Source organism: Pristiophorus japonicus, chromosome 18 (genome assembly GCF_044704955.1).
Source record: "Pristiophorus japonicus isolate sPriJap1 chromosome 18, sPriJap1.hap1, whole genome shotgun sequence".
Classification (NCBI taxonomy): domain Eukaryota; kingdom Metazoa; phylum Chordata; class Chondrichthyes; family Pristiophoridae; genus Pristiophorus; species Pristiophorus japonicus.
This window is the reverse complement of record NC_091994.1, coordinates 35,079,669-35,105,800: the sequence shown is the minus strand read 5'-3', so window position 1 is coordinate 35,105,800 and position 26,132 is coordinate 35,079,669. Positions and strand designations below refer to the sequence as shown.

The window sequence follows — 26,132 nt, the reverse complement described above, 5'->3', positions numbered from 1 at the left end:
AGAACCGATCAAATTATAAAGACGGGTTACAGAAAGCAGTTATTTGACATGTGGTCAATGCTATACTGGGGCTCAGTGCCTTTGCTGCCGTGCCTTCACTTACCTTTGCACATCTTGCGGTCGTCTCTCAGAGTGTATCCTCCAGGGCAGGTGCACTCGTAGGAACCATAGGTGTTGATGCAGCGGAACGCGCAGAGCAGGGGATTGAGGGAACACTCATTGATATCTAAAAACACAAACAAAATATTATACATCACACAGTCAGACAATCTCCCCAAAGCTTCTTACATCAGCTCTTGCGCTGGCTTATATTATATTATATTATGTTATCCAGGTGCTCTTATTATAGGTCATGCATTGTAAGGAGTGCAAATTCTATCAGATTCAGTCCACAATAAAACATTACTAATACCCACTGTAAAATCAAACATGATCTGTACCCGCTACAAAATCGACAGTGTCAGTACCTGCTGCAAAATCAAACATCAATCTCACCTCAGAACAGTTGTGCAATCAAGTCATTAAAGTGTTTGACCTACCTTCACAAGTCATCATCGGACCAGGTTCAAATCCATCGTCACATGCGCACTCAAACCCTCCAATAACGTTGCTGCAAGTTCCATTACCGCACGGATTACCAATGGTACATTCGTCAGTATCTAGACCACAAACACAGACACCACACTCAGTCCTGGGTATTGATAAATTCATAGATTTTGATTTTGTTCAATGGGTAAGGCCCTCTGTAATCTAGTGTATGCGCACTTTCTGACCCAAAGCTTCTTTCAACAATGCATAGCCAGCATCGCAGAAGGGACCCGTCAAAAAATCAATAAAGGGCTCTGAGATGCTGTAATGTGGTTTGACATCCTTGTAGGATGGGTGAAGAAACAGGGACAAGGAAATAAAGTGACCAGCAGAGTGGGGTATTATGGAAAGACCAGCAGAGTGAGGAAATAGGAAGCTATGAACAGTATGAAGAAATAGGGAGCCACCAACATGGTAAAGAAATAGGGAGATACCAACAGAGTGAGGAAGTAGGGAGATACTAACAGAGTGAGGAAGTAGGGAGCGACTAACAGGTCAGACAGTCAATGTTACCAGCTGTTGCTGTCCAAAATGGTGGAAGACCACATGTGCGATGTACTTTGGTTCGGTATTCACTTAGGAGGACACAAACAACCTTCCGGATATAAAAGGGGTCAGAGGGTCTAGTAAGAAGGAGGAACTGAGGGAAATCCTTATTAGTCGGGAAATTGTGTTTGGAGAAATTGATGGGATTGAAGGCCGATAAATCCCTAGGGCCTGATGGTCTGCATCCCAGAGTACTTAAGGAGGTGGCCTTGGAAATAGCGGATGCTTTGACAGTCATTTTCCAACATTCCATAGATTCTGGATCAGTTCCTATGGAGTGGAGGGTAGCCAATGCAACCCCACTTTTTAAAGAAGGAGGGAGAGAGAAAACAGGGAATTATAGACCGGTCAGCCTGACATCGGTAGTGGGTAAAATGATGGAATCAATTATTAAGGATGTCATAGCAGCCCATTTGGAAAGAGGTGACATGATAGGTCCAAGTCAGCATGGATTTGTGAAAGGGAAATCATGCTTGACAAATCTTCTGGAATTTTTTGAGGATGTTTCCAGTAGAGTGGACAAGGGAGAACCAGTTGATGTGGTGTATTTGGACTTTCAGAAGGCTTTCGACAAGGTCCCACACAAGAGATTAATGTGCAAAGTTAAAGCACATGGGATTGGGGGTAGTGTGCTGATGTGGATTGAGAACTGGTTGGCAGACAGGAAGCAAAGAGTAGGAGTAAATGGGTACTTTTCAGAATGGCAGGCAGTGACTAGTGGGGTACTGCAAGGTTCTGTGCTGGGGCCCCAGCTGTTTACATTGTACATTAATGATTTAGACGAGGGGATTAAATGTAGTATCTCCAAATTTGCGGATGACACTAAGTTGGGTGGCAGTGTGAGCTGCGAGGAGGATGCTATGAGGCTGCAGAGTGACTTGGATAGGTTAGGTGAGTGGGCAAATGCATGGCAGATGAAGTATAATGTGGATAAATGTGAGGTTATCCACTTTGGTGGTAAAAACAGAGAGACAGACTATTATCTGAATGGTGACAGATTAGGAAAAGGGGAGGTGCAACGAGACCTGGGTGTCATGGTACATCAGTCATTGAAGGTTGGCATGCAGGTGCAGCAGGCGGTTAAGAAAGCAAATGGCATGTTGGCCTTCATAGCGAGGGGATTTGAATACAGAGGCAGGGAGGTGTTACTACAATTGTACAGGGCCTTGGTGAGGCCACACCTGGAGTATTATGTACAGTTTTGGTCTCCTAACTTGAGGAAGGACATTCTTGCTATTGAGGGAGTGCAGCGAAGGTTCACCAGACTGATTCCCGGGATGGCAGGACTGACATATCAAGAAAGACTGGATCAACTAGGCTTGTATTCACTGGAGTTCAGAAGAATGAGAGGGGATCTCATAGAAACGTTTAAAATTCTGATGGGTTTAGACAGGTTAGATGCAGGAAGAATGTTCCCAATGTTGGGGAAGTCCAGAACCAGGGGTCACAGTCTAAGGATAAGGGGTAAGCCATTTAGGACCGAGATGAGGAGAAACTTCTTCACCCAGAGAGTGGTGAACCTGTGGAATTCTCTACCACAGAAAGTTGTTGAGGCCAATTCACTAAATATATTCAAAAAGGAGTTAGATGTAGTCCTTACTACTCGGGGGATCAGGGGGTATGGCGAGAAAGCAGGAATGGGGTACTGAAGTTGCATGTTCAGCCATGAACTCATTGAATGGCGGTGCAGGCTCGAAGGGCCGAATGGCCTACTCCTGCACCTATTTTCTATGTTTCTATGTGCTTATTTCCCCTTATAATACAATGTTCAAGGTGTCCAGTTATACTGATCTTTCACATGGAATGTTCTGCAGGAAAACTTTCCCAAGGGTGCTGAGTCTTAATGAGGTATGAATTCCATGGCACCAATCCTCAACATCCCCGTGCACACGTGGCCGCACTCACACACTCCAGTAGGAGTCACTGGATGAAGATCACGAGCAGGAACCAACTGATCTTCCCTGCCCTAACCCAGGGCATTGAGGTCAACTGAAGCACCCCAGCTCTTACCCTGATGAGGGTAGCTAAGTGGGCACAGAGCAGGCATGGTTCTCATGGTATTCTGGTCTGTACAGCGCAGTCCCACACTTACCACTGAGCCATCAGCAAACTAAAATCATCTGTTTAAAGTTAATAATAAGTTAAATAAATCTTTTATTTTCTGCCCCTCAATTTCCCTGTGAGGATGCTTTTACTGTCACCCAGCTTTCTACTGTGGGTAGCACCCTTGCCTCTGAATCAGAAGGCTGTGGGTTCAAGTCCCACTCTAAAGACTTGAGCACAAAAATCTAAGCTGACACTCCAGTGCAGTACTGAGGGAGTGCTGCACTGTCGGAGGTGCTGTCTTTCAGATGCGATGTTAAACCGAGTCTGCTCTCTTATTTGGACGTAAAAAATCCTAGAGCACTATTTTGAAGAAGAGCAGGGGAGTTATCCCCAGTGTCCGAGCCAATATTTATCCCTCCATCAACTTTCAACTTCTAAAACAGTTTATCTCATCATTATTACATTGGACTCATCAGTCACCTGAGAACTCATATTAGTGGGGAAGCAAGTCATCCTCGACTCCGAGGGTCTGCCTAAGAAGAAGAAGACAAGAGGTGTCAAAAATATCCCCAGCCTTTCTGTTACACCTGGCCATCTGATGTTGTTGAGTGTAATATCCATGAGATCCTGGGCTGGTTGCTAAGTAACAGTGGGAGCTTGCTGTGCGCAAATTGGCTGCCGTGTTTGTTACATTACAACACTTCAAAAAGTATTTAATTGGCTGTAAAGCGCTTTGGGACGTCCGGTGGTCGTGAAAGGCGTGAAACGCAAGGCTTGCTTTCTTTTACAGTCAACAGAGGCAGATATTCTGGGCTGCATTCTCTATGTGACAAGTATTCTTGTGTCTGGGAGAGATTACAGTCGTTCCCATGTTACACTGTTACTTAGCATCCGGCCCAGGATCTCATGGATATTACACTCAACATCAGATGGCCAGATGTAACAGAAAGGCTGGGATATTTTTGACATCTCTTGTCTTTTTCTTCTTCGGCAGTCCCTCGGAGTCGAGGATGACTTGCTTCCGCACTAATATGAGTTCTCAGGTGACTGATGAGTCCGATGCTATAGTCTCTGTCACAGGTGGAGCAGTCGGTGGTTGGAGGAATGGGTGGGTGGGGTGCTTGGGTTGTCGTGTACTCCTTCCGCTGTTTGCGCTTGGCTTCCGTGTGCTCCCAGTGAAGAGACTCGAGGCATTTGGCACCTTCTCAGATGCTTCTCCTCCATTTTGAGCGGTCTTGGGCCAAGGATTCTCAGGTGTCGGTGGGGATGTTGCACTTTTTCGAGCATGCTTTGAGGGTGCCCTTGAAACATTTTCTCTGCCCATTTGGGGCTCGCTTGCCGTGTTGGAGCTCTGAGTAGAGCGCTTGTTTTGGGAGTCTAGTATCGGACATGTAGACAATGTGGCCCGTCCATCGGAGCTGATCGAGCGTGGTCAATGCTTCGATGCTGGAGATGTTGGCCTGAGCCTGACATTGGTGCGTCTATCCTGCCAATGGATTTGCAGGATCTTGCGGAGGCAGCGTTGGTGGCACTTCTCCAGTGCTTTGAGGTGCCTGCTGTACATAGTCTATGTCTCTGAAGCATATAGGAGGGCGGGTATCACTACTGGTCTGTAGACCATGAGCTTGGTGCCAGGTTTGAGGTCCTGGTCTTCAAACATTCTCTTCCTCAGGTGACTGAAGGCTGCACTGAAGGCCGTGTTGGACTTCGTCATCGATGTCTGCCCTTGTTGACAGTAGGCTCTCGAGGTATGGAAAATGATTTATGTTGTCCAAGGCCTCATCATGGATCTTGAGAATCGGGGGGGCAGTACTGTGTGGCGGGGGGCAGCTTGGTAGAGAACTGTTGTCTTACAGATGTTTAGTTAAGGCCCATACTCTAGTACACTTCGGTGAAGGTGTTGACGATGGTTTGGAGTTCGACCTCCGAGTGTGCGCAAATGCAAGGGCGTACTGTAATGCAATGACAGAGGATGGGACGACCTTGCATCTGGACTGGGGGCAACGGAGGTTGAACAGTTTCCCGTTTGTTCTGTAGATTAGCTCCACTCCAGCGGGGAGCTTGCTGAGGGTGAGATGGAGTATTGCAGCAAGGAAGATCGAGAAGAGCGTTGGTGCGATGACACAGCCTTGCTTGACCCTGGACCACACGTATATTGGGTCTGTGGTGGATCCGTTGGTCAGGATCACGGCTTGCATGTCATCATGAAGCAGGCAGAGGATCGTGATGAACTTTTGAGGGCAGCCGAATTTCAGGAGAACACTCCATAATCCCTCTCGGTTGACAGTGTCGATGGCCTTTGTGAGGTCAAAGAATGCCATATACAGAGGCTGGTGCTGCTCGCTGCATTTATCTTGAATTTGATGCGCGGTGAAGATCATGTCCGTTGTTCCCTTTAGTGGGCACAATCCGTATTGCGACTCTGGGAGGAGCTCTTAAGCCACAGGGAGAAGGCGATCGAGGAGGATTCTTGTGATGACTTTCCCTGTGGCAGACAGCAGGGAAACTCCTCTGTAATTACCGCAGTCGGACTTGTCACCTTTCTTGAAGATGGTCATGATTACAGCGTCTCTGAGATCCCCTGGCATGCTCTCCTCCTTCCAAATAAGAGAAATGAGGTAATGGATTCACGGCAATTGTGCTTCTCCGCCATGCTTTATCGCTTCGGCAGGGATTCCATCTGCTCCTGAGGCCTACAGATAATGGGTGAAAAAAACGCAGGAGATCCAACAACTAGCCGACAACCACGCGTGTGAGGATTCTTTAGCACAGTCAAGACCACCTATGGCCCAAGCACCCAAGGTCCCACCCCACTGAGGGCCAAAAAACGGAGAGGCACTCATCAAGGACAGAGAGGCAGTTAGTGCCCGCTGGAAGGAGCACTTCGAAGACCTCCTTAACTGAGACTCTGCCTTCGATGCAAGTGTCCTCGACTCCATCCCGCAGCATGCTACCTGCCACAACCTCAGCACAACCCCAGCCCTGCATGAGGTTGAAAAGGTCATCCATCAGCTGAAGAACAACAACACCTCTTGTACCCAGCCACTGTTGACAATCTCAGTGTTGTTCAAGGTATTGAGGCGAGTCCTGAGGCTGAGAATCTCTGACATTTTTTATCACAGCATCATGCCGATTTCAGCACAGCAGAAGCACATTATACCTGCGCCAGTGTTAGCTCCACATCGGAGAGATCATTCTGTTTCGCTGCTTTTTTCTGGTATCGTTTAATATTTTTCCTTATCTAATTTTCACATAAATGCTGTGATTAGCTTGGCTTCAGTAGGCCCCTGTGGTAATGGATTCCATATTCTAATAACCTTTTGTGCGAAAACATTCCTTCCAATCTCTGCCCCCCCTCCCCCCACCTTTGTGTTTCAAGTCCTAATCCTCATTTCATGCTCCTTTACATGGCTTTTGTTCAAATGAGACACGTCACATCAAGCAACTCACCAACGCAGTTGACTCCAGTGAAATCCAGGCTATAACCGAACGGACATTCACATCGGAAAGAACCATCAGTGTTTATACAATGTCCATTAACACAGATTCCGGGATTCTCTACACACTCGTTCACATCTTAAAGAGGAAAACAAAAATTAGATATCAGGAGTTCCATGCTAAACCCGTCAGTTCGATGCCACATTTATCTTAGTATGGCTACTGAAAAATTTCCCAGTTTCAGGAATAAATGAATGTAAGGATCAGTGGAAGCTGGAGTGTTGTGACTCGTCTCACTGTGCAGATAGGGATTGGAGGACTGGAACAAGATCAATTTCTAACCATGTGATGGGGGAGGGGGTTACAGAAGACTTACAATCTCAAGCACAATCCAAAGTGCATTGTAACCCAACAACACAGTAATGTGGGGAGCAGGAGGTACTTGCCCATCTAGCCAAATCTTCCAAACCTCCCATCAGGTTCCTTACTGTGAATCTGGAACCAAATGACCAGTGCCAATTTTCCTAATAGCAATTTATGCCGTTTAAAGTAATGGCTAGAAAATCACTGACTCAAGAGATGAGATGAGAGCTTCCTGCTGTGTTTGCAATGTTATTCTCTCCCTCACACACAGACACACACACAGACACACTCACAGACGTACACACACATGCACACGCATACACAGATACAGACGCACACACACACAGTGATTTGTGTCCGGTGTTTTTACCTGCAATGATTGCTACAGACCTGGCTTAGTTCATTACTCATTCACACCTGTTAAGATACTCTGCTCCCTTTTTCAAAGCAATATTTTTCAATAGCTGAGCTTTGGAAGTCAGTAAAAATGACATGCATTCATCCTTGTTCAAATGTAAACATATTACAGAACATGTGAGGGATACCGTAAAGGACATTCAGAGTGAGCAACTGTTACCTGGGCCCAGTTACTGAGCTTGAGAATCAAAGATTGACCGAAAATACTTTACAAAGTAATTAGCAAATGAAAATGAGAAGAGTGGCAAGTCAAATGGAAGATTCAAGGCTGATTATCGATTTAATGTGATCTGAAGGAGACAGTTTTTATGGTGTGTTAGTGAAAGTAGGAATTGTATTTGTTTTAATAAATCCACATTCTGATTCTCTTTACCACTGTATAATAACAATTATTCTTTTTACAGAGCAAAATAAAGTACATAGATTTGGTGAATACTACACAAAGTTACTGAAGGTAGGCCAACCTTCGCGGGTGTCACCGATGCCAGGGATAGCTCCGTGGCCATAAGGACACAGCTCCTGGAAAGCAACTGGAAAAGAAAGACAAACTGATTAAACGCAGCACCAAACAGTGTCTGCCCTTCCACCAGCAGCAACAATGAGAGAGTGAGGGCACAGAATGCGACATAGGATATCATGAAATGTAAATCACAGGGACTGAAGCCGCTCGCCCCACACGTGCCACACTTTGGCCAGCAGGATCTACCAGCAGTAAGCTTTGATCGAGGGATTTGCAGACCACGCTGCAGGATACTGCCCCTCCACTACCCTCTTTCCGTATCTCTTTATTTAAAACTGATAGTTGCACATAGCGTATCGTGGACCTCAGCATCAGCTATCGCCCCCGACACGGTTGGGGTGCCCGAGTCAGCGCTCCGCCTTGTTTCCGGGTCACAAAGGGGCAACTTTACACCGGGGGCGGGACTCCTATCCTGGGCATTCAGGGGCCCCGCGCAGGGAAGGTTAGTGCCCCCAGAGGGCCACGGGGCAACTTTGCCCTCCCCTCCCGTGTCTCTCAGTCGCTGATGTACAGACTATACAAGCTTCATGTTTGTTCTCTCTCTCTTTTCTCTATTTGTTGGTTCCGTTCGTTATCCCGTAACATTGCTCTTAAAAAGGACATGAATGGCAAGTCATGCCGAGCCTTCCTGATATTTCAACCAATCTGGCCTGAAATTTCCTAGGAGTTACACCAATTCCGTGTGTGAACTGGGTTTCCGTCGCATGTCCGTGACGCTATGGCAGCGAAGCAGGAGCATTCCCGAGGAAATTACCGGTTCGTATTTTACGTGTTGAGATCCAATATAATCCAGGTATGATGCAGGAGGGCCAAGCACTAACTTATCAAACCCTTAGAGACACGGCTAACATAATCCAATGGGCAGCAAAATGGAAACCTACCTTCTTCTTCCTGAGGGCAAAGTTCACATGGGTCACCCCAGCCCTCCCCTGGCATCTTGCTGCAGCAACAGCGGGCTTTGGTCGTGTTGAAGGCCTTGGGTACAGAACACTTGCCGTGATCAAACCTGGTGAAGCAGAAGCTCTGCCTGGTATCTGAAAGTTTAGAATCCCATAAGTAATATAGGTCCAATAAAATCTTAACAATTCACAGGTTTCACTGAACGTGATACACAGTCAATGGTGGAGTGACCTTTGCTTTAATTCGGCTCTTCTACAAGGGTAACTTAATGCAGTGCTGATTTATCTGATGGTGTTTTTCACCGTAAAAAGAAACGGAGTAATACTGAGAGTGTATCACAACGTTTCACCTCAAGTCGATCAGTTATTATTGAAATGAACTATATCGTTTAACACTTTCATTTATCTAATCAGGAGTAAAATGACAACAAACATGCTGTGGTGGTTTGCTAAAGTTTGTGTGTCTGGGTTATTGGAAACTTAGGGAGGAAATTGCGTTTGGGGGCGGTAACAGCTGGGAGGCAGGAATTCCTGCTCCAGGCATGAAGTCCCACCCCGCTCGCGGAGTTGGGGTTACCGCCCCGAGAGCAAGTGGAGAGCAAAATAAGATGGTAAGGAGGCTCGTGGTGCGGGGGTCATGGTCTCAGGCTCACTTACCAAAGCATCTCCTTCCATTCTCGGAGAGGACGAATCCTAGTGCACAGTTACACTGGAAGCTCCCGGGTGTATTGGTGCAGAAACCAAACAGGCAGATGTTAGGATCCTCCTCACACTCGTTAATATCTGTAAACAATCAGGCAGAGAATCAGGAGCAGCCCCATCCGAACAATCATCCTATCTTCACTGCTTTCATCCAATTTATGAATTGCAACAGAGACTAAATTATAATGAAAGCAGCTTAACAATTAATCCGCTGTGTCCTCATGTGCTGAACAATGTTGGCCAGAAACAATTCATATGTTCTGATCTCTAGGAAGCTAATCATCGTATTTGTACAATTGCAATCACTCCTTGCACACACTTCCTGCCCAGTGACCTCTGCTATAAATCAGGTGCATGGAGGTTGGGCGAGGACTGCATTGGTTCAGTAGTGTTACATATCACAGAGTGTCAGGGCCTGTGGACCCCGTATCACAGGGAGGGTCAGGGCCTGTGGACCCCATATCACAGGGAGTGTCAGGGCCTGTGAACCCCATATCACAGGGAGGGTCAGGGCCTGTGGACCCCATATCACAGGGAGGGTCAGGGCCTGTGGACCCCATATCACAGGGAGGGTCAGGGCCTGTGGACCCCGTATAACAGGGAGGGTCAGGGCCTGTGGACCCCATATCACAGGAGGGTCAGGGCCTGTGGACCCCATATCACAGGGAGGGTCAGGGCCTGTGGACCCCATATCACAGGAAGGGTCAGGGCCTGTGGACCCCGTATCGCAGGGAGGGTCAGGGTCTGTGGACCCCATATCACAGAGTGTCAGGGCCTGTGGACCCCATATCACAGGGAGGGTCAGGGCCTGTGGACCCCATATCACAGGGAGGGTCGGTGCCTGTGGACCCCGTATCACAGAGTGTCAGGGCCTGTGGACCCCATATCACAGGGAGGGTCCTTGTCTGTGGACCCCATATCTCAGAGGGTCAGCACCCAAAGAACTCTTGTCCATTGAAACTCAGCACCCAGCAAACCGTTCCCCAGCAAGAGTTAGCACCTACAGACGAGGAGGGGTAAACAGGGTGAGGAAAAATCTTTCCAAAAAAAAAGTAAAAATTATTTTAATCTTTGGTCACGAATGTGGCTAGCTAATTTAAATAACTCAACACTATCAATTCACACAGTATTCTTGGCTTAAATTGCACTAGGGGGATAAAAGTGTAAGACCTGGGATTCCTCATCCTTGCATTGTTCAAGAAAAAACAAGCTTGCTACACTGCTCAATGAACCATGTCACCCAGGCCTCTTAGAGTCAGCACAAAGGGCCATGCTTCAGGATTTGCTGCCTTCGCTACACAGCGTCTACCCCGCTAATGGGGAACTGGTCAGTGTCCTTCGTCTACACGACCGTAACCCAGCATTCTTCCATTTCTTTCTATTTACCGATGCAGTGGTCATTCTGCACTTCGTACCCAGGAGGACAGATACACCGGAAGGAACCATCTAAGTTCTGGCAGGTCCCAGGGGCACAGGTGCCAGGGTAGCTGATGCATTCATTGATATCTAAAGAGGAGGCAAAGAGCGGAGATGAGATCAGAGCTAAAGTTAGAGAACAAACACTGGAAGGCAATCGAGCAGCATCCCTTTGACTGTTTCTTTAAGAAATACAGGGAATTATTACACCACATTAAACACATGCAAAATAATTTAAATGCTTCAATGGATTTATCCCACAGATCAGCCATGATCTTATTGAATGGCGGAGCAGGCTCGAGGGGCCATATGGCCTACACCTGCTCCTATTTCTTATGTTCTTATGTTCTTATGTCCTGTCTATGATAACACTGGACTTAACAGGGTGGGAATACTGAACATTTACCAGCTTTGTATTCATTTCCTTTCTTCACCATTTTAGTACAGAAAACCACCTCACTGACTCTGGCAAACTCTCAGCCACAAAGTTTTCTGCATAAAATCCTACAGGTTTATACTTTATCCCACAGATGTCTCAGCAGGGCACTCTATTAGGGTCATTAAGCGAGGCTTTAATCCACCTGGTTTCCCAAATGCCAAGGTTGGATATACCTGCGCAATTATAGGATAAGACATTAGAAAAACTCAAGGACAAGTAAAGGCCACATGGCTATCGAAGACCATTCATCTCATACCCTCACCCCTCATCAAATGTAATCATCTTGTACTCCATCAAATTTAACCCATCTTGTACCCACACTCCATCCAATTTAACCATCTCGTACCCACACTCCATCAAATGTAATCATCTCGTACCCACACACCATCAAATTTAATCCATCTTGTACCCACGTTCTTAAATATTTTCATCCCCCTGATACCCCTATTCCTGATGCTCGTTGAACAGATTTTTTGGGGCAAAAGTTAAATATATACAGCTGGTCTGAATAGCTGAGGACAAAACATTATTTGATATATTTTCCAGAAGAGGAAAGCTAGCTGGAAAAGGGACTGAACTGACATGCCAAGTGACAGCTGTCCCTGCAATGGTCCGCACTGGGCTTTCTGTGCTGTAGCTCAGTGTGATCCAGCGATTGAATGGGCCGCAGGTACAGTGATAGGCAGCAGGATCGTGCCTGCCCTACTGAGAATATTTGCTACTGATAAACATCAGGCTGTGCTGGAAACCATGTAAGTGTGTGTGTATCTCTCAGGTGCATCAATGGGTTTGCTGCATCCATAATGTGGAGAATGAAAGGGATCAGTTGAGATCTGTAGAGGATCTCACATGTATGCTTTGTGAGGGGTCTTTAGAAGGTGCCACATGCGGATCTGGCAGACATAAAACTCGACCGATGAGGGTTCAGACAGACCAAAACCTCGCTCACTCACCAACACAATTCTTCCCATCGGGCGGCAGCTCATAGCCATCCTGACACAAGCACTGGAAGGACCCGATGCTGTTTATACATTGCCCGTTTCTACAGACCTGGCCAATCAGAGTCGAGCACTCATCGATATCTATAAAGAGGAAATACAAGGTCATTCTGCTTGAAGAATCTGGACTTTGGAGATTTTTAACTGATTCTAAAACTGTGCAGATGCAGGAAAGAAAATATTGCTGCATGAACCAGAATATATAAATGATAAATAACATAACCAACTTAGAAAAAACATAGGGCTGGATTTTCAGCTTGTTTGTGCCTCTATTAGCGCCCCAGCGGGGCGGTAAATGATGTTTCTCGGCATTAGGGCGGGCAAATTCGGCTTAAGGTTTGCAGCAGCGCAAAAACTTACCACCCCGCCCTCTAGTTTCACTAGCTCATGACATCAATCGTCGTGCAACACTCCGCTATCGCCCTAACGCCTCATTCAACACTCGCCCAGGAAACGTCTGAACAAACTGGTGTTCCCAGGGTGCAGTAGGCGGTATTGGCAGTGTATTTAACTGGAGGGATGAAGTTCCTACATTGCAGGTCACATTGACTGCAATGGTTGCACATAGCACGCTGCGTGAAGCTCCGACTTGCAAACGGCACTTTTATCTGCTATTACAGTGTCCTTACAAGGTTAGTGAGAAAATTTAATGGGGGCAATACTAGTTTACCAGCACATCATGCTGCATGCTATTGCCAGGTGGCGTTAAGCAAGACAAAGGGCTCTTGGCCATGTCGGCCCATGGATGAGGAGAAGCTGAAGACATTTGGGGAGGAGGGCTTACCCCCCACAGGTTTAGAGGTACCAACGCTCATATCGCCAGCTCTCTGAGGAGCAGTGTGTGAGAAGGCTGTGTTTCTGAAAAGCAGACCGATGCCTGGATCACTCTGGAGGCAGCCTTCAATACACCCCTCAACAGGTATCTGAATTCACTGTGATGTGCTGCATGTTGCACAGCTTGGCCATCATGAGGGGCCAGGCATTGCCAGTGGGGATTGCAGGCCCACCTCTGGAGGAGGAGGATGATGAAGAGGAGCCTGACGAGGCCCCCATTGGATAGCCACACCATCCACGGGGGAGGCAGCGTGGAGATGCTGCCGGACCAAGAGTCGCACATCGCCAGCTCATAATGGAGGAAACTGAGGGATGGAGCTAATACTGGACACACTATGTGCCCCCATAAAGGCACATCTCCGGTGGACGTTGGAATGATGCACAAGACACCAATGGCAAAGGATGAATCATATATTTTACTGTAACAAAGTCACAAAAACTCCCCCCACCAAAATAAAACCATACAATATACAACGTTATGTTGCAGGGCACTAAACAACAATGAAGTTCCTTAAATCAACAAAACTTATTTAATGCTGTGACTTTCGGCTCGGGCACAAAAGCTTCCTTGTGTAACGCCTAATTTTGCGCCCCTAGGTTATGGAACCTCATTTTTTGCTGAATTTTGCAGACGAGGGCGCAAACTTTTTCCAGGCTGTATCAGGATCGCCCCACCGCCATTACCGCCCTGAAATCTTAAAAGCTAAAAATCCAACCCACCTAACCACAACTTCCTGACTTACTGCACCTCCTCTCCCGCTCTTTCCAACCTTGCTGGTGTGCTGCACTGTGGGACTAGCTCTCTCACCTGGTGTCTTGCACTGTGGGACTAGTCCTCTCACCTGGTGTCCTGCACTGTGGGACTAGTCCTCTCACCTGGTGTCCTGCACTGTGGGACTAGTCCTCCCACCTGGTGTGCTGCACTGTGGGACTAGCCCTCTCACTTGGTGTCCTGCACTGTGGGACTAGTCCTCCCACCTGGTGTCCTGCACTGTGGGACTAGCCCTCTCACCTGGTGTCCTGCACTGTGGGACTAGCCCTCTCACCTGGTGTCCTGCACTGTGGGACTAGTCCTCTCACCTGGTGTCCTGCACTGTGGGACTAGTCCTCTCACCTGGTGTCCTGCACTGTGGGACTAGCCCTCTCACCTGGTGTCCTGCACTGTGGGACTAGCCCTCTCACCTGGTGTCCTGCACTGTGGGACTGGGGCTTTCTCTTGGTGTCCTGCACTGTTATACAGAGAGCGAGATGGTTTGAATTATACTGGATCCCCTCCCTCTCAGAACCATGACAGGGTTCCCCTTGTCCTCAACTTGCACCCCACTAGCCGCCATGTTCAAAGGATCATCCTCCGCCATTTCCGCCACCTCCAGCGTGATGCCACCACCAATCACATCTTCCCCCCCCTCTCAGCATTCCGAAGGGACCGCTCCCTCCGTGACACCCTGGTCCACTCCGCAGTCACCCCCAGCACCCCCTTCCCTTCCCACGGCACCTTTCCGTGCAAACGCAGGAGATGCAACACCTGTCCTTTTACCTCCTCCCTTCCCACTATCCCGGGCCCCAAATACTCCTTCCAAGTGAAACAGCGATTTACTTGTACTTCTTTCAATTTAGTATACTGTATTCGCTGCTCACAATGTGGTCTCCTCTACATTGGGGAGACCAAGTGTAGATTGGGTGACTGCTTTATGGAGCACCTCCGTTCAGTCTGCAAGTGTGACCCTGAGCTTAAGGTTGCCTGTCACTTTAATTCTCCACTCCACTCCCACTCTTACCTCTCCATCCTCGGTCTCCTACACTGTTCCAACGAAGCTCAATGCAAGTTCGATGAACAGCATCACATCTTTCGTTTACGCACTTTACAGCCTTCTGGACTCAAAATAGAGTTCAACAATTTCAGAGCGTAACCGCTGCCAATCCTTGGCTCCCTTCCCCTACCCTTCACCCCCGCCCCCCCCCCCCCCCCCCCCCCCCACCCCCACCCCTGCCACCAGAGCCTGTTTCTTTCTTTATGTTTTTCTCCTAGTCTCTAATGGCAGCTGGTCATTATCCCGCCATTCACACCCTATCTTGACTAATGTTTTTCTAACTCCTGGCATTAACATTTGAATTTGGGCCATCATCCTTTTTGTCTCTCTAATCTCTCCTGTCTTCCACCCTATCACAGACCTTCCCTTTTGTTTGTTCTTCCCCTCCCCCTTTCAGTGCTTGTTAAGAATCTGTTCTTTCCAAACACGCTCCAGTTCTGACGAAGAGTCACAGACCTGAAAGGTTAACTCTGCTTTCTCTCCACAGATGCTGCCTGATCCGCTGAGATTTCCAGCATTTTCTGTTTTTATTCCAGATTCAAGCATCCGCAGTATTTTGCTTTTGTGAATTATACTGGTCCAGCGCAGTGTGATAGTACTAATTGTGTAGTGGATGAATGGTTCTAATTATACAGGGGATGTGATAGTACTAATTATACTGGGGAGGATGGTGCTAATTATACAATGATATATTAAAGTGTACAACTATGGGTGACATATACATAATATATGGAAGAAGGGACTGAGTGTAAAGTAGCCAAGTTTGCTGACGATACAAAGATGAGAGGAAAAGCAATGTGTGAGGAGGACACAAAAAATCTGCAAAAGGACATAAACAGGCTAAGTGAGTGGGCAAAAATTTTGTAGATGGAGTATAATGTTGGAAAGTGTGAGGTCATGCACTTTGGCAGAAAAAAATCAAAGAGCAAGTTATTATTTAAATGGAGAAAGATTGCAAAGTGCCGTAGTACAGCGAGAGCTGGGGGTACTTGTGCATGAAACACAAAAGGATAGTATGCAGGTACAGCAAGTGATCAGGAAAGCCAATGGTATCTTGCCTTTATTGCAATGGGGATGGAGTATAAAAGCAGGGAAGTCTTGCTACAGCTATATAAGGTATTGGTGATGAAACACCTGGAATACTGAGTGCAGTTTTGGTTTCCATATTTACGAAAGGATATACTTGCTTTGGAGGCAGTTCAGAGAAGGTTCACTAGGTTGATTCCAAGGATGAGTGGGTTGACTTATGAGGAAAGGTTGAGTAGGTTGGGCCTCTACTCATTGGAATTCAGAAGAATGAGAGGTGATCTTATCGAAACGTATAAGATTATGAGGGGGCTTGACAAGGTAGATGCAGAGAGGATGTTTCCACTGATGGGGGAGACTAGAACTAGAGGGTATGATCTTAGAATAAGGGGCCGCCCATTTAAAACAGAGATGAGGAGAAATTTCTTCTATCAGAGGGTTGTAAATCTGTGGAATTCACTGCCTCAGAGAGCTGTGAAAGCTTGGGCATTGAATAAATTTAAGACAGAAATAGACAGTTTCTTAAACGATAAGGGGATAAGGGGTTATGGGGAGCAGGCAAGGAATTGGAGCTGAGTCCATGATCAGATCAGCCATGATCTTATTGAATGGTGGAGCAGGCTCGAGAGGCCGTATGGTCTACTCCTGTTCCTATTTCTTATATTCTTATATGGAAAGGCTTGGTTGGTAATCCTGCACTGCGTGTGGCACCAAACTGTACAGGGCAGGCAGATGTTGAGTTTCATTTGTGGTGTGCGCTGATCTGAGCCCTGTCAAGAGATGGTGCATGAAATTTTGCTTTAGTGTCCCTGGGTTAGAGAGAGGAAAGTCCCGAGCTAATTTTAATATGTGGTTACTTGCATAATTACAGTAATATGAAACAAAACGAGGAACCGCAGTGTGAGGCTGGAATATGTTTAGTGTTACTGGGGATTATCCAGACGCTGTTTCCCTTACCCATGCAGTCATTGTTGTGCGTGAGGTCAAAGCCAGGGAAGCAGAGGCAGTTGTAAGATCCAACCGTGTTCTTGCAGGTTCCATTTCCACAGGGCTGTCGATCGCACTCATCAATATCTGCAACACAACACGCACAGGTCACTCACCATCTCACAATACAACATACACAGGTCACTCACCATCTCACTCACACACTGAGCCGATTGGCCTCTGTGGGTGAATGGGGAGACATTGGGAGATTCCTTACCCATGCACATTGTCTGGTCGGCCGTTGCTTTGAATCCATTGTGGCAAAGACACCGATAACTTCCCTCGGTGTCGATACACTCTCCGTGGCTACAGACATTCGGGATCTCCTGGCACTCATTACGATCTGTCAAAAAAAGGCATTGGAAGTGAGGATTTTACACCATATCCGTAGAATAGGGAGTTCTGTACACACCACCCACAGGACAGTGAGTTCTGTACACACCACCCACAGGACAGGGAGTTCTGTACACACCACCCACAGGACAGGGAGCTCTGTACATACCACCCACAGGACAGGGAGCTCTGTACACACCACCCACAGGACAGGGAACTCTGTACACATCACCCACAGGACAAGGAGCTCTGTACACACCACCCACAGGAGAGGGAGCTCTGTACACACCACCCACAGGACAGGGAGCTCTGTACACACCACCCACAGGACAGGGAGCTCTGTGCACGCCACCCACAGGACAGGGAGCTCTGTACACACCACCCACAGGACAGGGAGCTCTGTATACACCACCCACAGGACAGGGAGCTCTGTACACACCACCCGCAGGACAGGGAGCTCTGTATACACCACCCACAGGACAGGGAGCTCTGTACACACCACCCACAGGACAGGGAGCTCTGTACACATCACCTATAGGACAGAGAGCTCTGTACACACCACCCATGGGGATGGTGACGTCTGTACACATCACCGACAAGACAGGAAAGTCTGTATGCACTACCCATAGGACAATGAGGACTGTACACATCACCCGTAGGGCAGGTAGACAGGTAGATCTGTATGGTGAAGCATGATCTTGATTATATCACTTGAATGTTTGATGTAAGAATTAATATAAAGATGCAAGGGTCTGGTCTGTGTGTTCTCAGATACTTGCTGTGAGTTACTAACACATCACAGCCCAGTGTACAACCATAAACCCTCCACACAGAAAACTGCCCTGGTAAGATTTTAAATGGAGGCCCTGGTTCCATTTCACCTCCCCCCCCCCCCCCCCCCCAGATAGAGAGAAACTATTTCCTCTGGTGGGGGAGTCCAGACAAGGGGGCACAGCCTTAAAATTAGAGCCAGGCTGTTCAAGGGTGATGCCAGGAAGCACTCCTTCACACAAAGGACAGTCAAAATCGGGAACTCTCCCCCCAAAAACCTGCTGAGGTTTCAAAACTGAGAGTGATAATTTTTTTGTTTGGCAAGGGAATTAAGGGTTACAGAACCAAGATGAGTGGATGGAGTTAAGAAACAGATCAGTCATGATCTAACTGAATGGCGAAACAGGCTCAAGGGGCTGATTGGCCTACTCCTCGATAGACTAAACTTCCCGTTTGAGTGGTGGAGGCAAAAATCCTGTTATGATTTCAAAAATAATTAGGTGCAGCACTGGGGGAACTGTAGCCTCTCTCTTGATAAATGAATTACGATGGGCTGAATGGCCGTCCGTATCCATCATTATCTTGTGACATGTGAATAGATGCTCGCCCAAACCTCCCTACAGTGTCCGCCATGATACACTTCATTTCAACACCCAGTGATATGGCCCGCGCAGCACTTTTAACAACAGCTGCAGACTGACGTAAGCTGCAACACTGACAACACTGACAACCAGTGGGCAACGCATCCTGTCACTACTCACCCACACAGGCCCCGCTCAGTGAGAGTTTAAAGCCCGGGGAACACTCGCAGCGGTAACTGCCTGGGATGTTGATACAGTCCGCATTCCGCTGGCAGAGGTTATCCCCGTTTGTGCACTCATCGATATCTGCCCCAAAACAACAGGCAAAGACAGGGTTTGATTCATCTTCATCAACATGTCAGACCACGAGATGTAACTATGACAATCCAAAATGTTTCATTATAAAGGTGCAGCAGTGAGGCGACTGTTTACCTTCACAGATCAGGAACACGTTGTTGTAGCTGAATCCCATCGGACATTCACAGCGGAAATTACCAATCTGGTTAATACAGACACCATTTGCACAAATGCCTGGAATCTCCCGACACTCGTCAATATCTGCACATGAAACAGACACGTGGATTAGAGTTGAAAATCATCCCTGACGTTGTTCAGGTACAAACCTGCAGTAACAGGAGTCCAGGCCCACAGGGCCAGAAACCAGACAGGCCACAGTAACAGGCCCATAGGCCCACAAACAGGACAGTCTGCATGATTCAGCCCAGTCCAGTCTGTAATCTGATCGCTGTTTTAGATTCATGAAAGATTGATTGAAATTAGAACAGTTTTCTTAATGAAAAAAACAATTTTCCAATAACAATTATGTGCCAATTTAACCACCCTGACCATTGATCAAAGGGAATAACTGAAGAGGCTTATAAAGGTCTCCCAATTGGTTACCAAGGAGATAGTGAGAAAGAGTTTATTTTTGCGCTGATCTATCTTTTTGTATTAATATAATCATGTTCAACATTCAGAAATATTTTGTTGACTACATTTGGATTGGTTGGGTAGAGCACCTAAGGGATAATTTAAAGTTCCATTTTATGTGTATTATTTCAATACGTGAATTAAACTCGACTGAAAATGGAGGGACCCATGACCAGGCTGCAGATAACGAGTTTTGTGCAGGAGGTGGGTTTTATAAATATCTAACTGACACTGTCCCAATACCACGGGCATCAGCCCAAAGCCCACTGGTCATAGACTCCCACATTGTACCCTCCTCGCTCTGTAAAGAGGAACAATGCAGGTGAGAGGACATCAAGAATGAACAAAGAGAAAGAGTGAGGCAAGGAGGGGCAGGATTCCTACGCTCCCCTAACAGACAAAGTGGAATTGATTGGTGTTTTAACTTGCTCAGTCTGCACTGCACCTGTCGACAGACAAGATTCACTGTAAAGTTTCCTGGCACAGTTACGTTTAGTGCCTGGTTAGAATTTATTTCAGCGTTCATTTTTCCTGACCTCCCCTGTTACAGTCAGCGAGTAGAAAGCTGTGGACACTCACCAACTGGTTTGCCAGTATGGATGTCAATGATGAAGCCGGGAGCCTGATTCCCACACAGGAGCTGGTACTGAGCTGGAAGAGAAGGTTCAGTCGGTCATCATTTTACTGTATACACATCATCACTTACAGTCAGTGTCCAGTTATTGCTTCATCTCGTACAGTCTGCACTTTGGCTCATAAAGGCAACCATTATAGTCAGTTCAAAATCATCATTTAACTTTAGGTACCATCATCACACCTCACCCACAGTCATCATTTTATCCCAAATAGCGTCATCACTAAGAGTCATCACCGTCATTTATCATAATACTGACCCTCTCCGTCCACAGCACTGACCCTCTCCGTCCTCAGCACTCACCCTCTCCGTCCTCAGCACTCACCCTCTCCGTCCACAGCACTCACCCTCTCCGTCCTCAGCACTCACCCTCTCCGTCCTCAGCACTCACCCTCTCCGTCCTCAGCACTCACCCTCTCCGTCCTCAGCACTCACCCTCTCCGTCCTCAGCACTCACCCTCTCCGTCCTCAGCACTCACCCTCTCCGTCCTCAGCACTCACCCTCTCCGTCCTCAGCACTCACCCTCTCCGTCCTCAGCACTCACCCTCTCCGTCCTCAGCATTCACCCTCTCCGTCCTCAGCACTCACCCTCTCCGTCCTCAGCACTCACCCTCTCCGTCCTCAGCACTCACCCTCTCCGTCCACAGCACTGACCCTCTCCGTCCTCAGCACTCACCCTCTCCGTCCTCAGCACTCACCCTCTCTGTCCTCAGCACTCACCCTCTCCGTCCTCAGCACTCACCCTCTACGTCCTCAGCACTCACCCTCTCCGTCCTCAGCACTGACCCTCTCCATCCACAGCACTCACCCTCTCCGTCCACAGCACTCACCCTCTCCGTCCTCAGCACTCACCCTCTACGTCCTCAGCACTCACCCTCTCCGTCCTCAGCACTGACCCTCTCCATCCACAGCACTCACCCTCTCCATCCACAGCACTCACCCTCTCCGTCCTCAGCACTCACCCTCTCCGTCCTCAGCACTCACCCTCTCTGTCCTCAGCACTCACCCTCTCCGTCCTCAGCACTCACCCTCTCCGTCCTCAGCACTCACCCTCTACGTCCTCAGCACTCACCCTCTCCGTCCTCAGCACTCACCCTCTCCGTCCTCAGCACTCACCCTCTCCGTCCACAGCACTCACCCTCTCCGTCCACAGCACTGACCCTCTCCGTCCTCAGCACTCACCCTCTCCGTCCTCAGCACTCACCCTCTCTGTCCTCAGCACTCACCCTCTCCGTCCTCAGCACTCACCCTCTACGTCCTCAGCACTCACCCTCTCCGTCCTCAGCACTGACCCTCTCCATCCACAGCACTCACCCTCTCCGTCCACAGCACTCACCCTCTCCGTCCTCAGCACTCACCCTCTACGTCCTCAGCACTCACCCTCTCCGTCCTCAGCACTGACCCTCTCCATCCACAGCACTCACCCTCTCCATCCACAGCACTCACCCTCTCCGTCCTCAGCACTCACCCTCTCCGTCCTCAGCACTCACCCTCTCCGTCCTCAGCACTCACCCTCTCCGTCCTCAGCACTCACCCTCTCCGTCCTCAGCACTCACCCTCTACGTCCTCAGCACTCACCCTCTCCGTCCTCAGCACTCACCCTCTCCGTCCTCAGCACTCACCCTCTCCGTCCACAGCACTCACCCTCTCCGTCCTCAGCACTCACCCTCTCCGTCCTCAGCACTCACCCTCTCCGTCCACAGCACTCACCCTCTCCGTCCACAGCACTCACCCTCTCCATCCTCAGCACTCATCCACTCACCCTCTCCGTCCTCAGCACTCACCCTCTCCGTCCACAGCACTCACCCTCTCCGTCCTCAGCACTCACCCTCTCCGTCCTCAGCACTCACCCTCTCCGTCCTCAGCACTCACCCTCTCCGTCCTCAGCACTCACCCTCTCCGTCCTCAGCACTCACCCTCTCCGTCCTCAGCACTCACCCTCTCCGTCCTCAGCACTCACCCTCTCCGTCCTCAGCACTCACCCTCTCCGTCCTCAGCACTCACCCTCTCCATCCACAGCACTCACCCTCTCCATCCTCAGCACTCACCCACTCACCCTCTCCGTCCTCAGCACTCACCCTCTCCGTCCTCAGCACTCACCCTCTCCGTCCTCAGCACTCACCCTCTCCGTCCTCAGCACTCACCCTCTCCGTCCTCAGCACTCACCCTCTCCGTCCACAGCACTCACCCTCTCCGTCCTCAGCACTCACCCTCCCCGTCCTCAGCACTCACCCTCTCCGTCCTCAGCACTCACCCTCTCCGTCCTCAGCACTGACCCTCTCCGTCCTCAGCACTCACCCTCTCCGTCCTCAGCACTCACCCTCTCCGTCCTCAGCACTCACCCTCTCCGTCCTCAGCACTCACCCTCTCCGTCCACAGCACTCACCCTCTCCGTCCTCAGCACTCACCCTCTCCGTCCTCAGCACTCACCCTCTCCGTCCTCAGCACTCACCCTCTCCGTCCTCAGCATTATCAAGGTAAGATTAACTGGGAAACCTTAGTCTAGAATCCCATTGCAGCTTTTCATGAAAATATAAATTACAATTCCTCCCCCCCACCCATCCATGACCCATCACTTGCCACTGACTCACATGTGGCCGGGGTCGGGCAGGGTTCACACGGCTTGTTCCATCCCTTGCCCACATTGTACGAGCAGCAGCACATCTTCTTGGTCATGTTGAAGGAGAGCTCGTTCTCACATGTGTCGTTGAAGTTACGGTAGCAGACACTCTTTCTCATATCTGTTACAAAGCAGAACAGAAGTTTGATAAAACCCGCCTGCTGCTCTCAGCCTGCACCTTACAAATCACACCACTTACACCGAAAATCCCATCTGCTTCCCAAGTATGATATCTCTGCAAATTTGGACAAAGAAAGGGATAACAGTGATTTTCACATAAAAGATGTGGGGTGCAGATTCCATCCCTAAATCTTCCATCTCTCTCTTTACTCCTTTAAGACGCTTCTTAAAATCTTATTCTTTGAACAAGCTTTTGGTCACCTGTCCTAATATCACTTTATGTGGCTTGGTGTCAAATTTCATTCGATAACGCTCCTGTGAAGTGCCTTGGGGCATTTTATTACATTATAAATACAGATTGTTATCGTCTTAGTGGCCCTCCCCCCACCCAACCACTTCCTGAGGTCAGGCTTGCTGAAATATTCTTGGTGGGCTATTGCTGGGATTGTCAGGGAGTCTGGCTTGGGGCGGGGGAGGGGGAGAACCGCTATGGCAGGCCTTGGGTTACTGTGTAACGAGGCCGACAGCCTCCAGGTCAGCTGAGGTAGGGCTTTGACTACGAGTTTGTGTATGGCACGGGGGCTGTACAGTCAACCACAGGAGGGGGCTTTATCGTTTAATCCCTCGTCCCCTGATCTCACACCACAGGAGCCGTGTGCGCCAGGACCTCCCGGCATTGCCTGCACCCTCCATTGCTTCCGACTTCTTACCGTCAGTTGCGTTCATTTAAAATGCGATGCCTTGACGGTAAGGGCAGTCGGTGGCTCTCTGCCTGACTTTCCTCTCCAGATCCATGTAACATTGGGCAGAAAGAGAGAGGAAATCCTGTCCTACAATATTTTTATGGTAGAAAATCATTACACAAGACTGAGGTACATGCTATATATAAATGGGGTTGTACAAAAATGACAGCCATATATTAGTGCCCGCTAAATAGGAGTGCCCGTTATAAGTGAAGGATATATACGAGTGTGCATTATTTAGGACTGTCTGACATATAGGATTACCTTATAAATATTAATAGCACCATATTGGAGTGAGTGCTATATATGTAAGTGAATGCTATATAGGAATGTCGACTATATAGCAGTGAGAGCTATATAGGAGCGAGTGCTTTATAAGTGATTGCTATAGTGGAGTGCTGTAATGGAGTGCTTGCTTTCTATAAGTGAATGCTGTGGATGAGTGAGCAGTATATGGGAGTGGTTGCTACATATAATTGACCACTATATAGGAGTAAGTGCTATGTATAAGTGAATGTTATAGATGTGCCTGCTATATGTAAATGAGCACTATATAGGACTGAGTGCTACATATAAGCGAAAGCTGCATGGGAGTGTCAGCTATATAGGAATGAGCACCATACAGGAGTGTCCATTATACACATAAATCATTACATACATAGGCAAAGTGTGCATCACACACAAGGTCTGTGATACCCGTGTAAAATTACAGGCTGTCCTTTTCATATTGATTTTCATTAAGTGTAAATAGTGGGCTGATTTCTTTAGGATAAAGAGATGTGGTCAGCTTGTGTTTATGATCTACAAAGGTTTCTGTGGGTCTGGATTTGTTACATTGTCGAGGACACTCTCCACTGAAGAAGTCTGGTGGATTATGGAGACATTGTCCTACTTTTACACTATGCAGTACCTGTATTAGCACTTGAATACAATGTATTGTACGGTATAAATTCTGGGTAACATTCTTAACTCCACAGTTGTTTTGAATTACATTCTGAATATGCCATTAATGTCCCCAGCATTAAGCTGACCCACACTCCCTCGTAGCTTTGATTCTTGTGAGTTATCATGAGTTTTCCATGTATCTCATCACAGCCTCCATGTATATCTGCGCACCGGGCACTGTGCTGAATGCCAGCCTCTTACCCATACAGTTGTTTCCTCCGTTGACCTGCATGTACTCTGGAGGGCAGACACAGGTATAGTTGCCCAGAGTGTTGTAGCATGTTCCAGGTCCACAGATTCCAATGTGAGTGGTGCACTCATCGATATCTGAATAAAGAGATCCCATTAACATTAATTAAATCCCATTAACAAAGGACAACACAGAGAGGACAGGTGAAGGAAATGAAGTGAATGTGATATATGTGGATTTTCAAAAAAGCATTTGATAAGGTACAACATAAGAGACAATTGGTAAACGTTAAGTAGAATGTGGCCAAGTGGATAGAGAGATGTTTGGAGGGCAGAAAGTAATGGGTTTAGGGTAAAAGGATGTTTCTTGGAACTGATATTCCACAGGCTGCTCTTGTTTACTTTATATAGAAGTGATTTGGATTTGGGAATTGAGAGACCACTGTTGCAATGTGCTGATGACAACAAATTGTGGGTGGCGGTGTATTGCAAAATGAAGATGATTGTGAAGGACTGCAGGAAGACAGTGGGATGGGCACATAGGTGGCAGCTACAGTTCAATGAAGAAAATATGGAGTAATACATTTTGGAAATACTTGTAGGGAAAGGAAATACATCTGAAATGTTAAGATTTTAAATGGAGTGGTGGAGCAGAGGGTCCTCGGTTTGCAGATACACAGGCCATTAAAGGTGCAGCACCAGTCGGTAAGGACTTAAAAGGCAACTGAATCTTTAGAATACAAAAGCAAGATATGTTGAACGTACACTATCTTATTAGGATATGTCGTGGGTTCAAGTCCCACTCCAGAGACTTGAACACAAAAACCTAGGCTGACACTCCAGTGCAGTGCTGAGGGAGTGCTGCAATGTCAGAGGTGCTGTCTTTCGGATGAGATGTTAAACCGAGATCCTGTCTGCTCTCTCAGGTGGACGTAAAAGATACCATGGTACTATTTTGAAGAAGAGTAGGAGAGTTCTCCCCGAGTCCTGGCCAATATTTATCCCTCAATCAACATAACAAAAACAGATGATCTGGTCGTTTCCTACAATACAACAGTGACTACACTTCAAAAAGTACTTCATTTGCTGTAAGGAGCTTTGGGACATCCTGAGGTCATGAAAAGTGCTATATAAATATAAGTCTTTCTTTCTTTCTATAAAATCAATGGAAAAGATTCAGCACTGATTCTTTAGAACTGTTTATGAAGACAGACTTGAGACGCTCAAGCTTTTTC

The 26,132-nt window shown here is 47.8% G+C and overlaps 1 protein-coding gene across 1 annotated transcript in view; it reads right to left on the bottom strand.

Moving 5' to 3' along the window:
• The window catches only part of fbn2b (fibrillin 2b), a 563,973-nt gene that overhangs the window by 163,440 nt on the left and 374,401 nt on the right, over positions 1-26,132 (bottom strand). The window contains exons 41-55 of the mRNA XM_070859858.1: positions 24,910-25,035; positions 22,872-23,021; positions 20,225-20,296; positions 19,148-19,273; positions 18,896-19,021; positions 17,248-17,373; positions 17,001-17,117; positions 12,328-12,456; positions 10,906-11,025; positions 9,475-9,600; positions 8,800-8,952; positions 7,863-7,928; positions 6,631-6,756; positions 540-659; positions 104-226 (exon numbers count right to left, since the gene is read on the bottom strand). Of these exons, the coding sequence (XP_070715959.1) occupies positions 104-226; positions 540-659; positions 6,631-6,756; positions 7,863-7,928; positions 8,800-8,952; positions 9,475-9,600; positions 10,906-11,025; positions 12,328-12,456; positions 17,001-17,117; positions 17,248-17,373; positions 18,896-19,021; positions 19,148-19,273; positions 20,225-20,296; positions 22,872-23,021; positions 24,910-25,035 (1,806 nt within the window). The remainder of the gene's footprint in view (positions 1-103; positions 227-539; positions 660-6,630; positions 6,757-7,862; positions 7,929-8,799; positions 8,953-9,474; positions 9,601-10,905; positions 11,026-12,327; positions 12,457-17,000; positions 17,118-17,247; positions 17,374-18,895; positions 19,022-19,147; positions 19,274-20,224; positions 20,297-22,871; positions 23,022-24,909; positions 25,036-26,132) is intronic.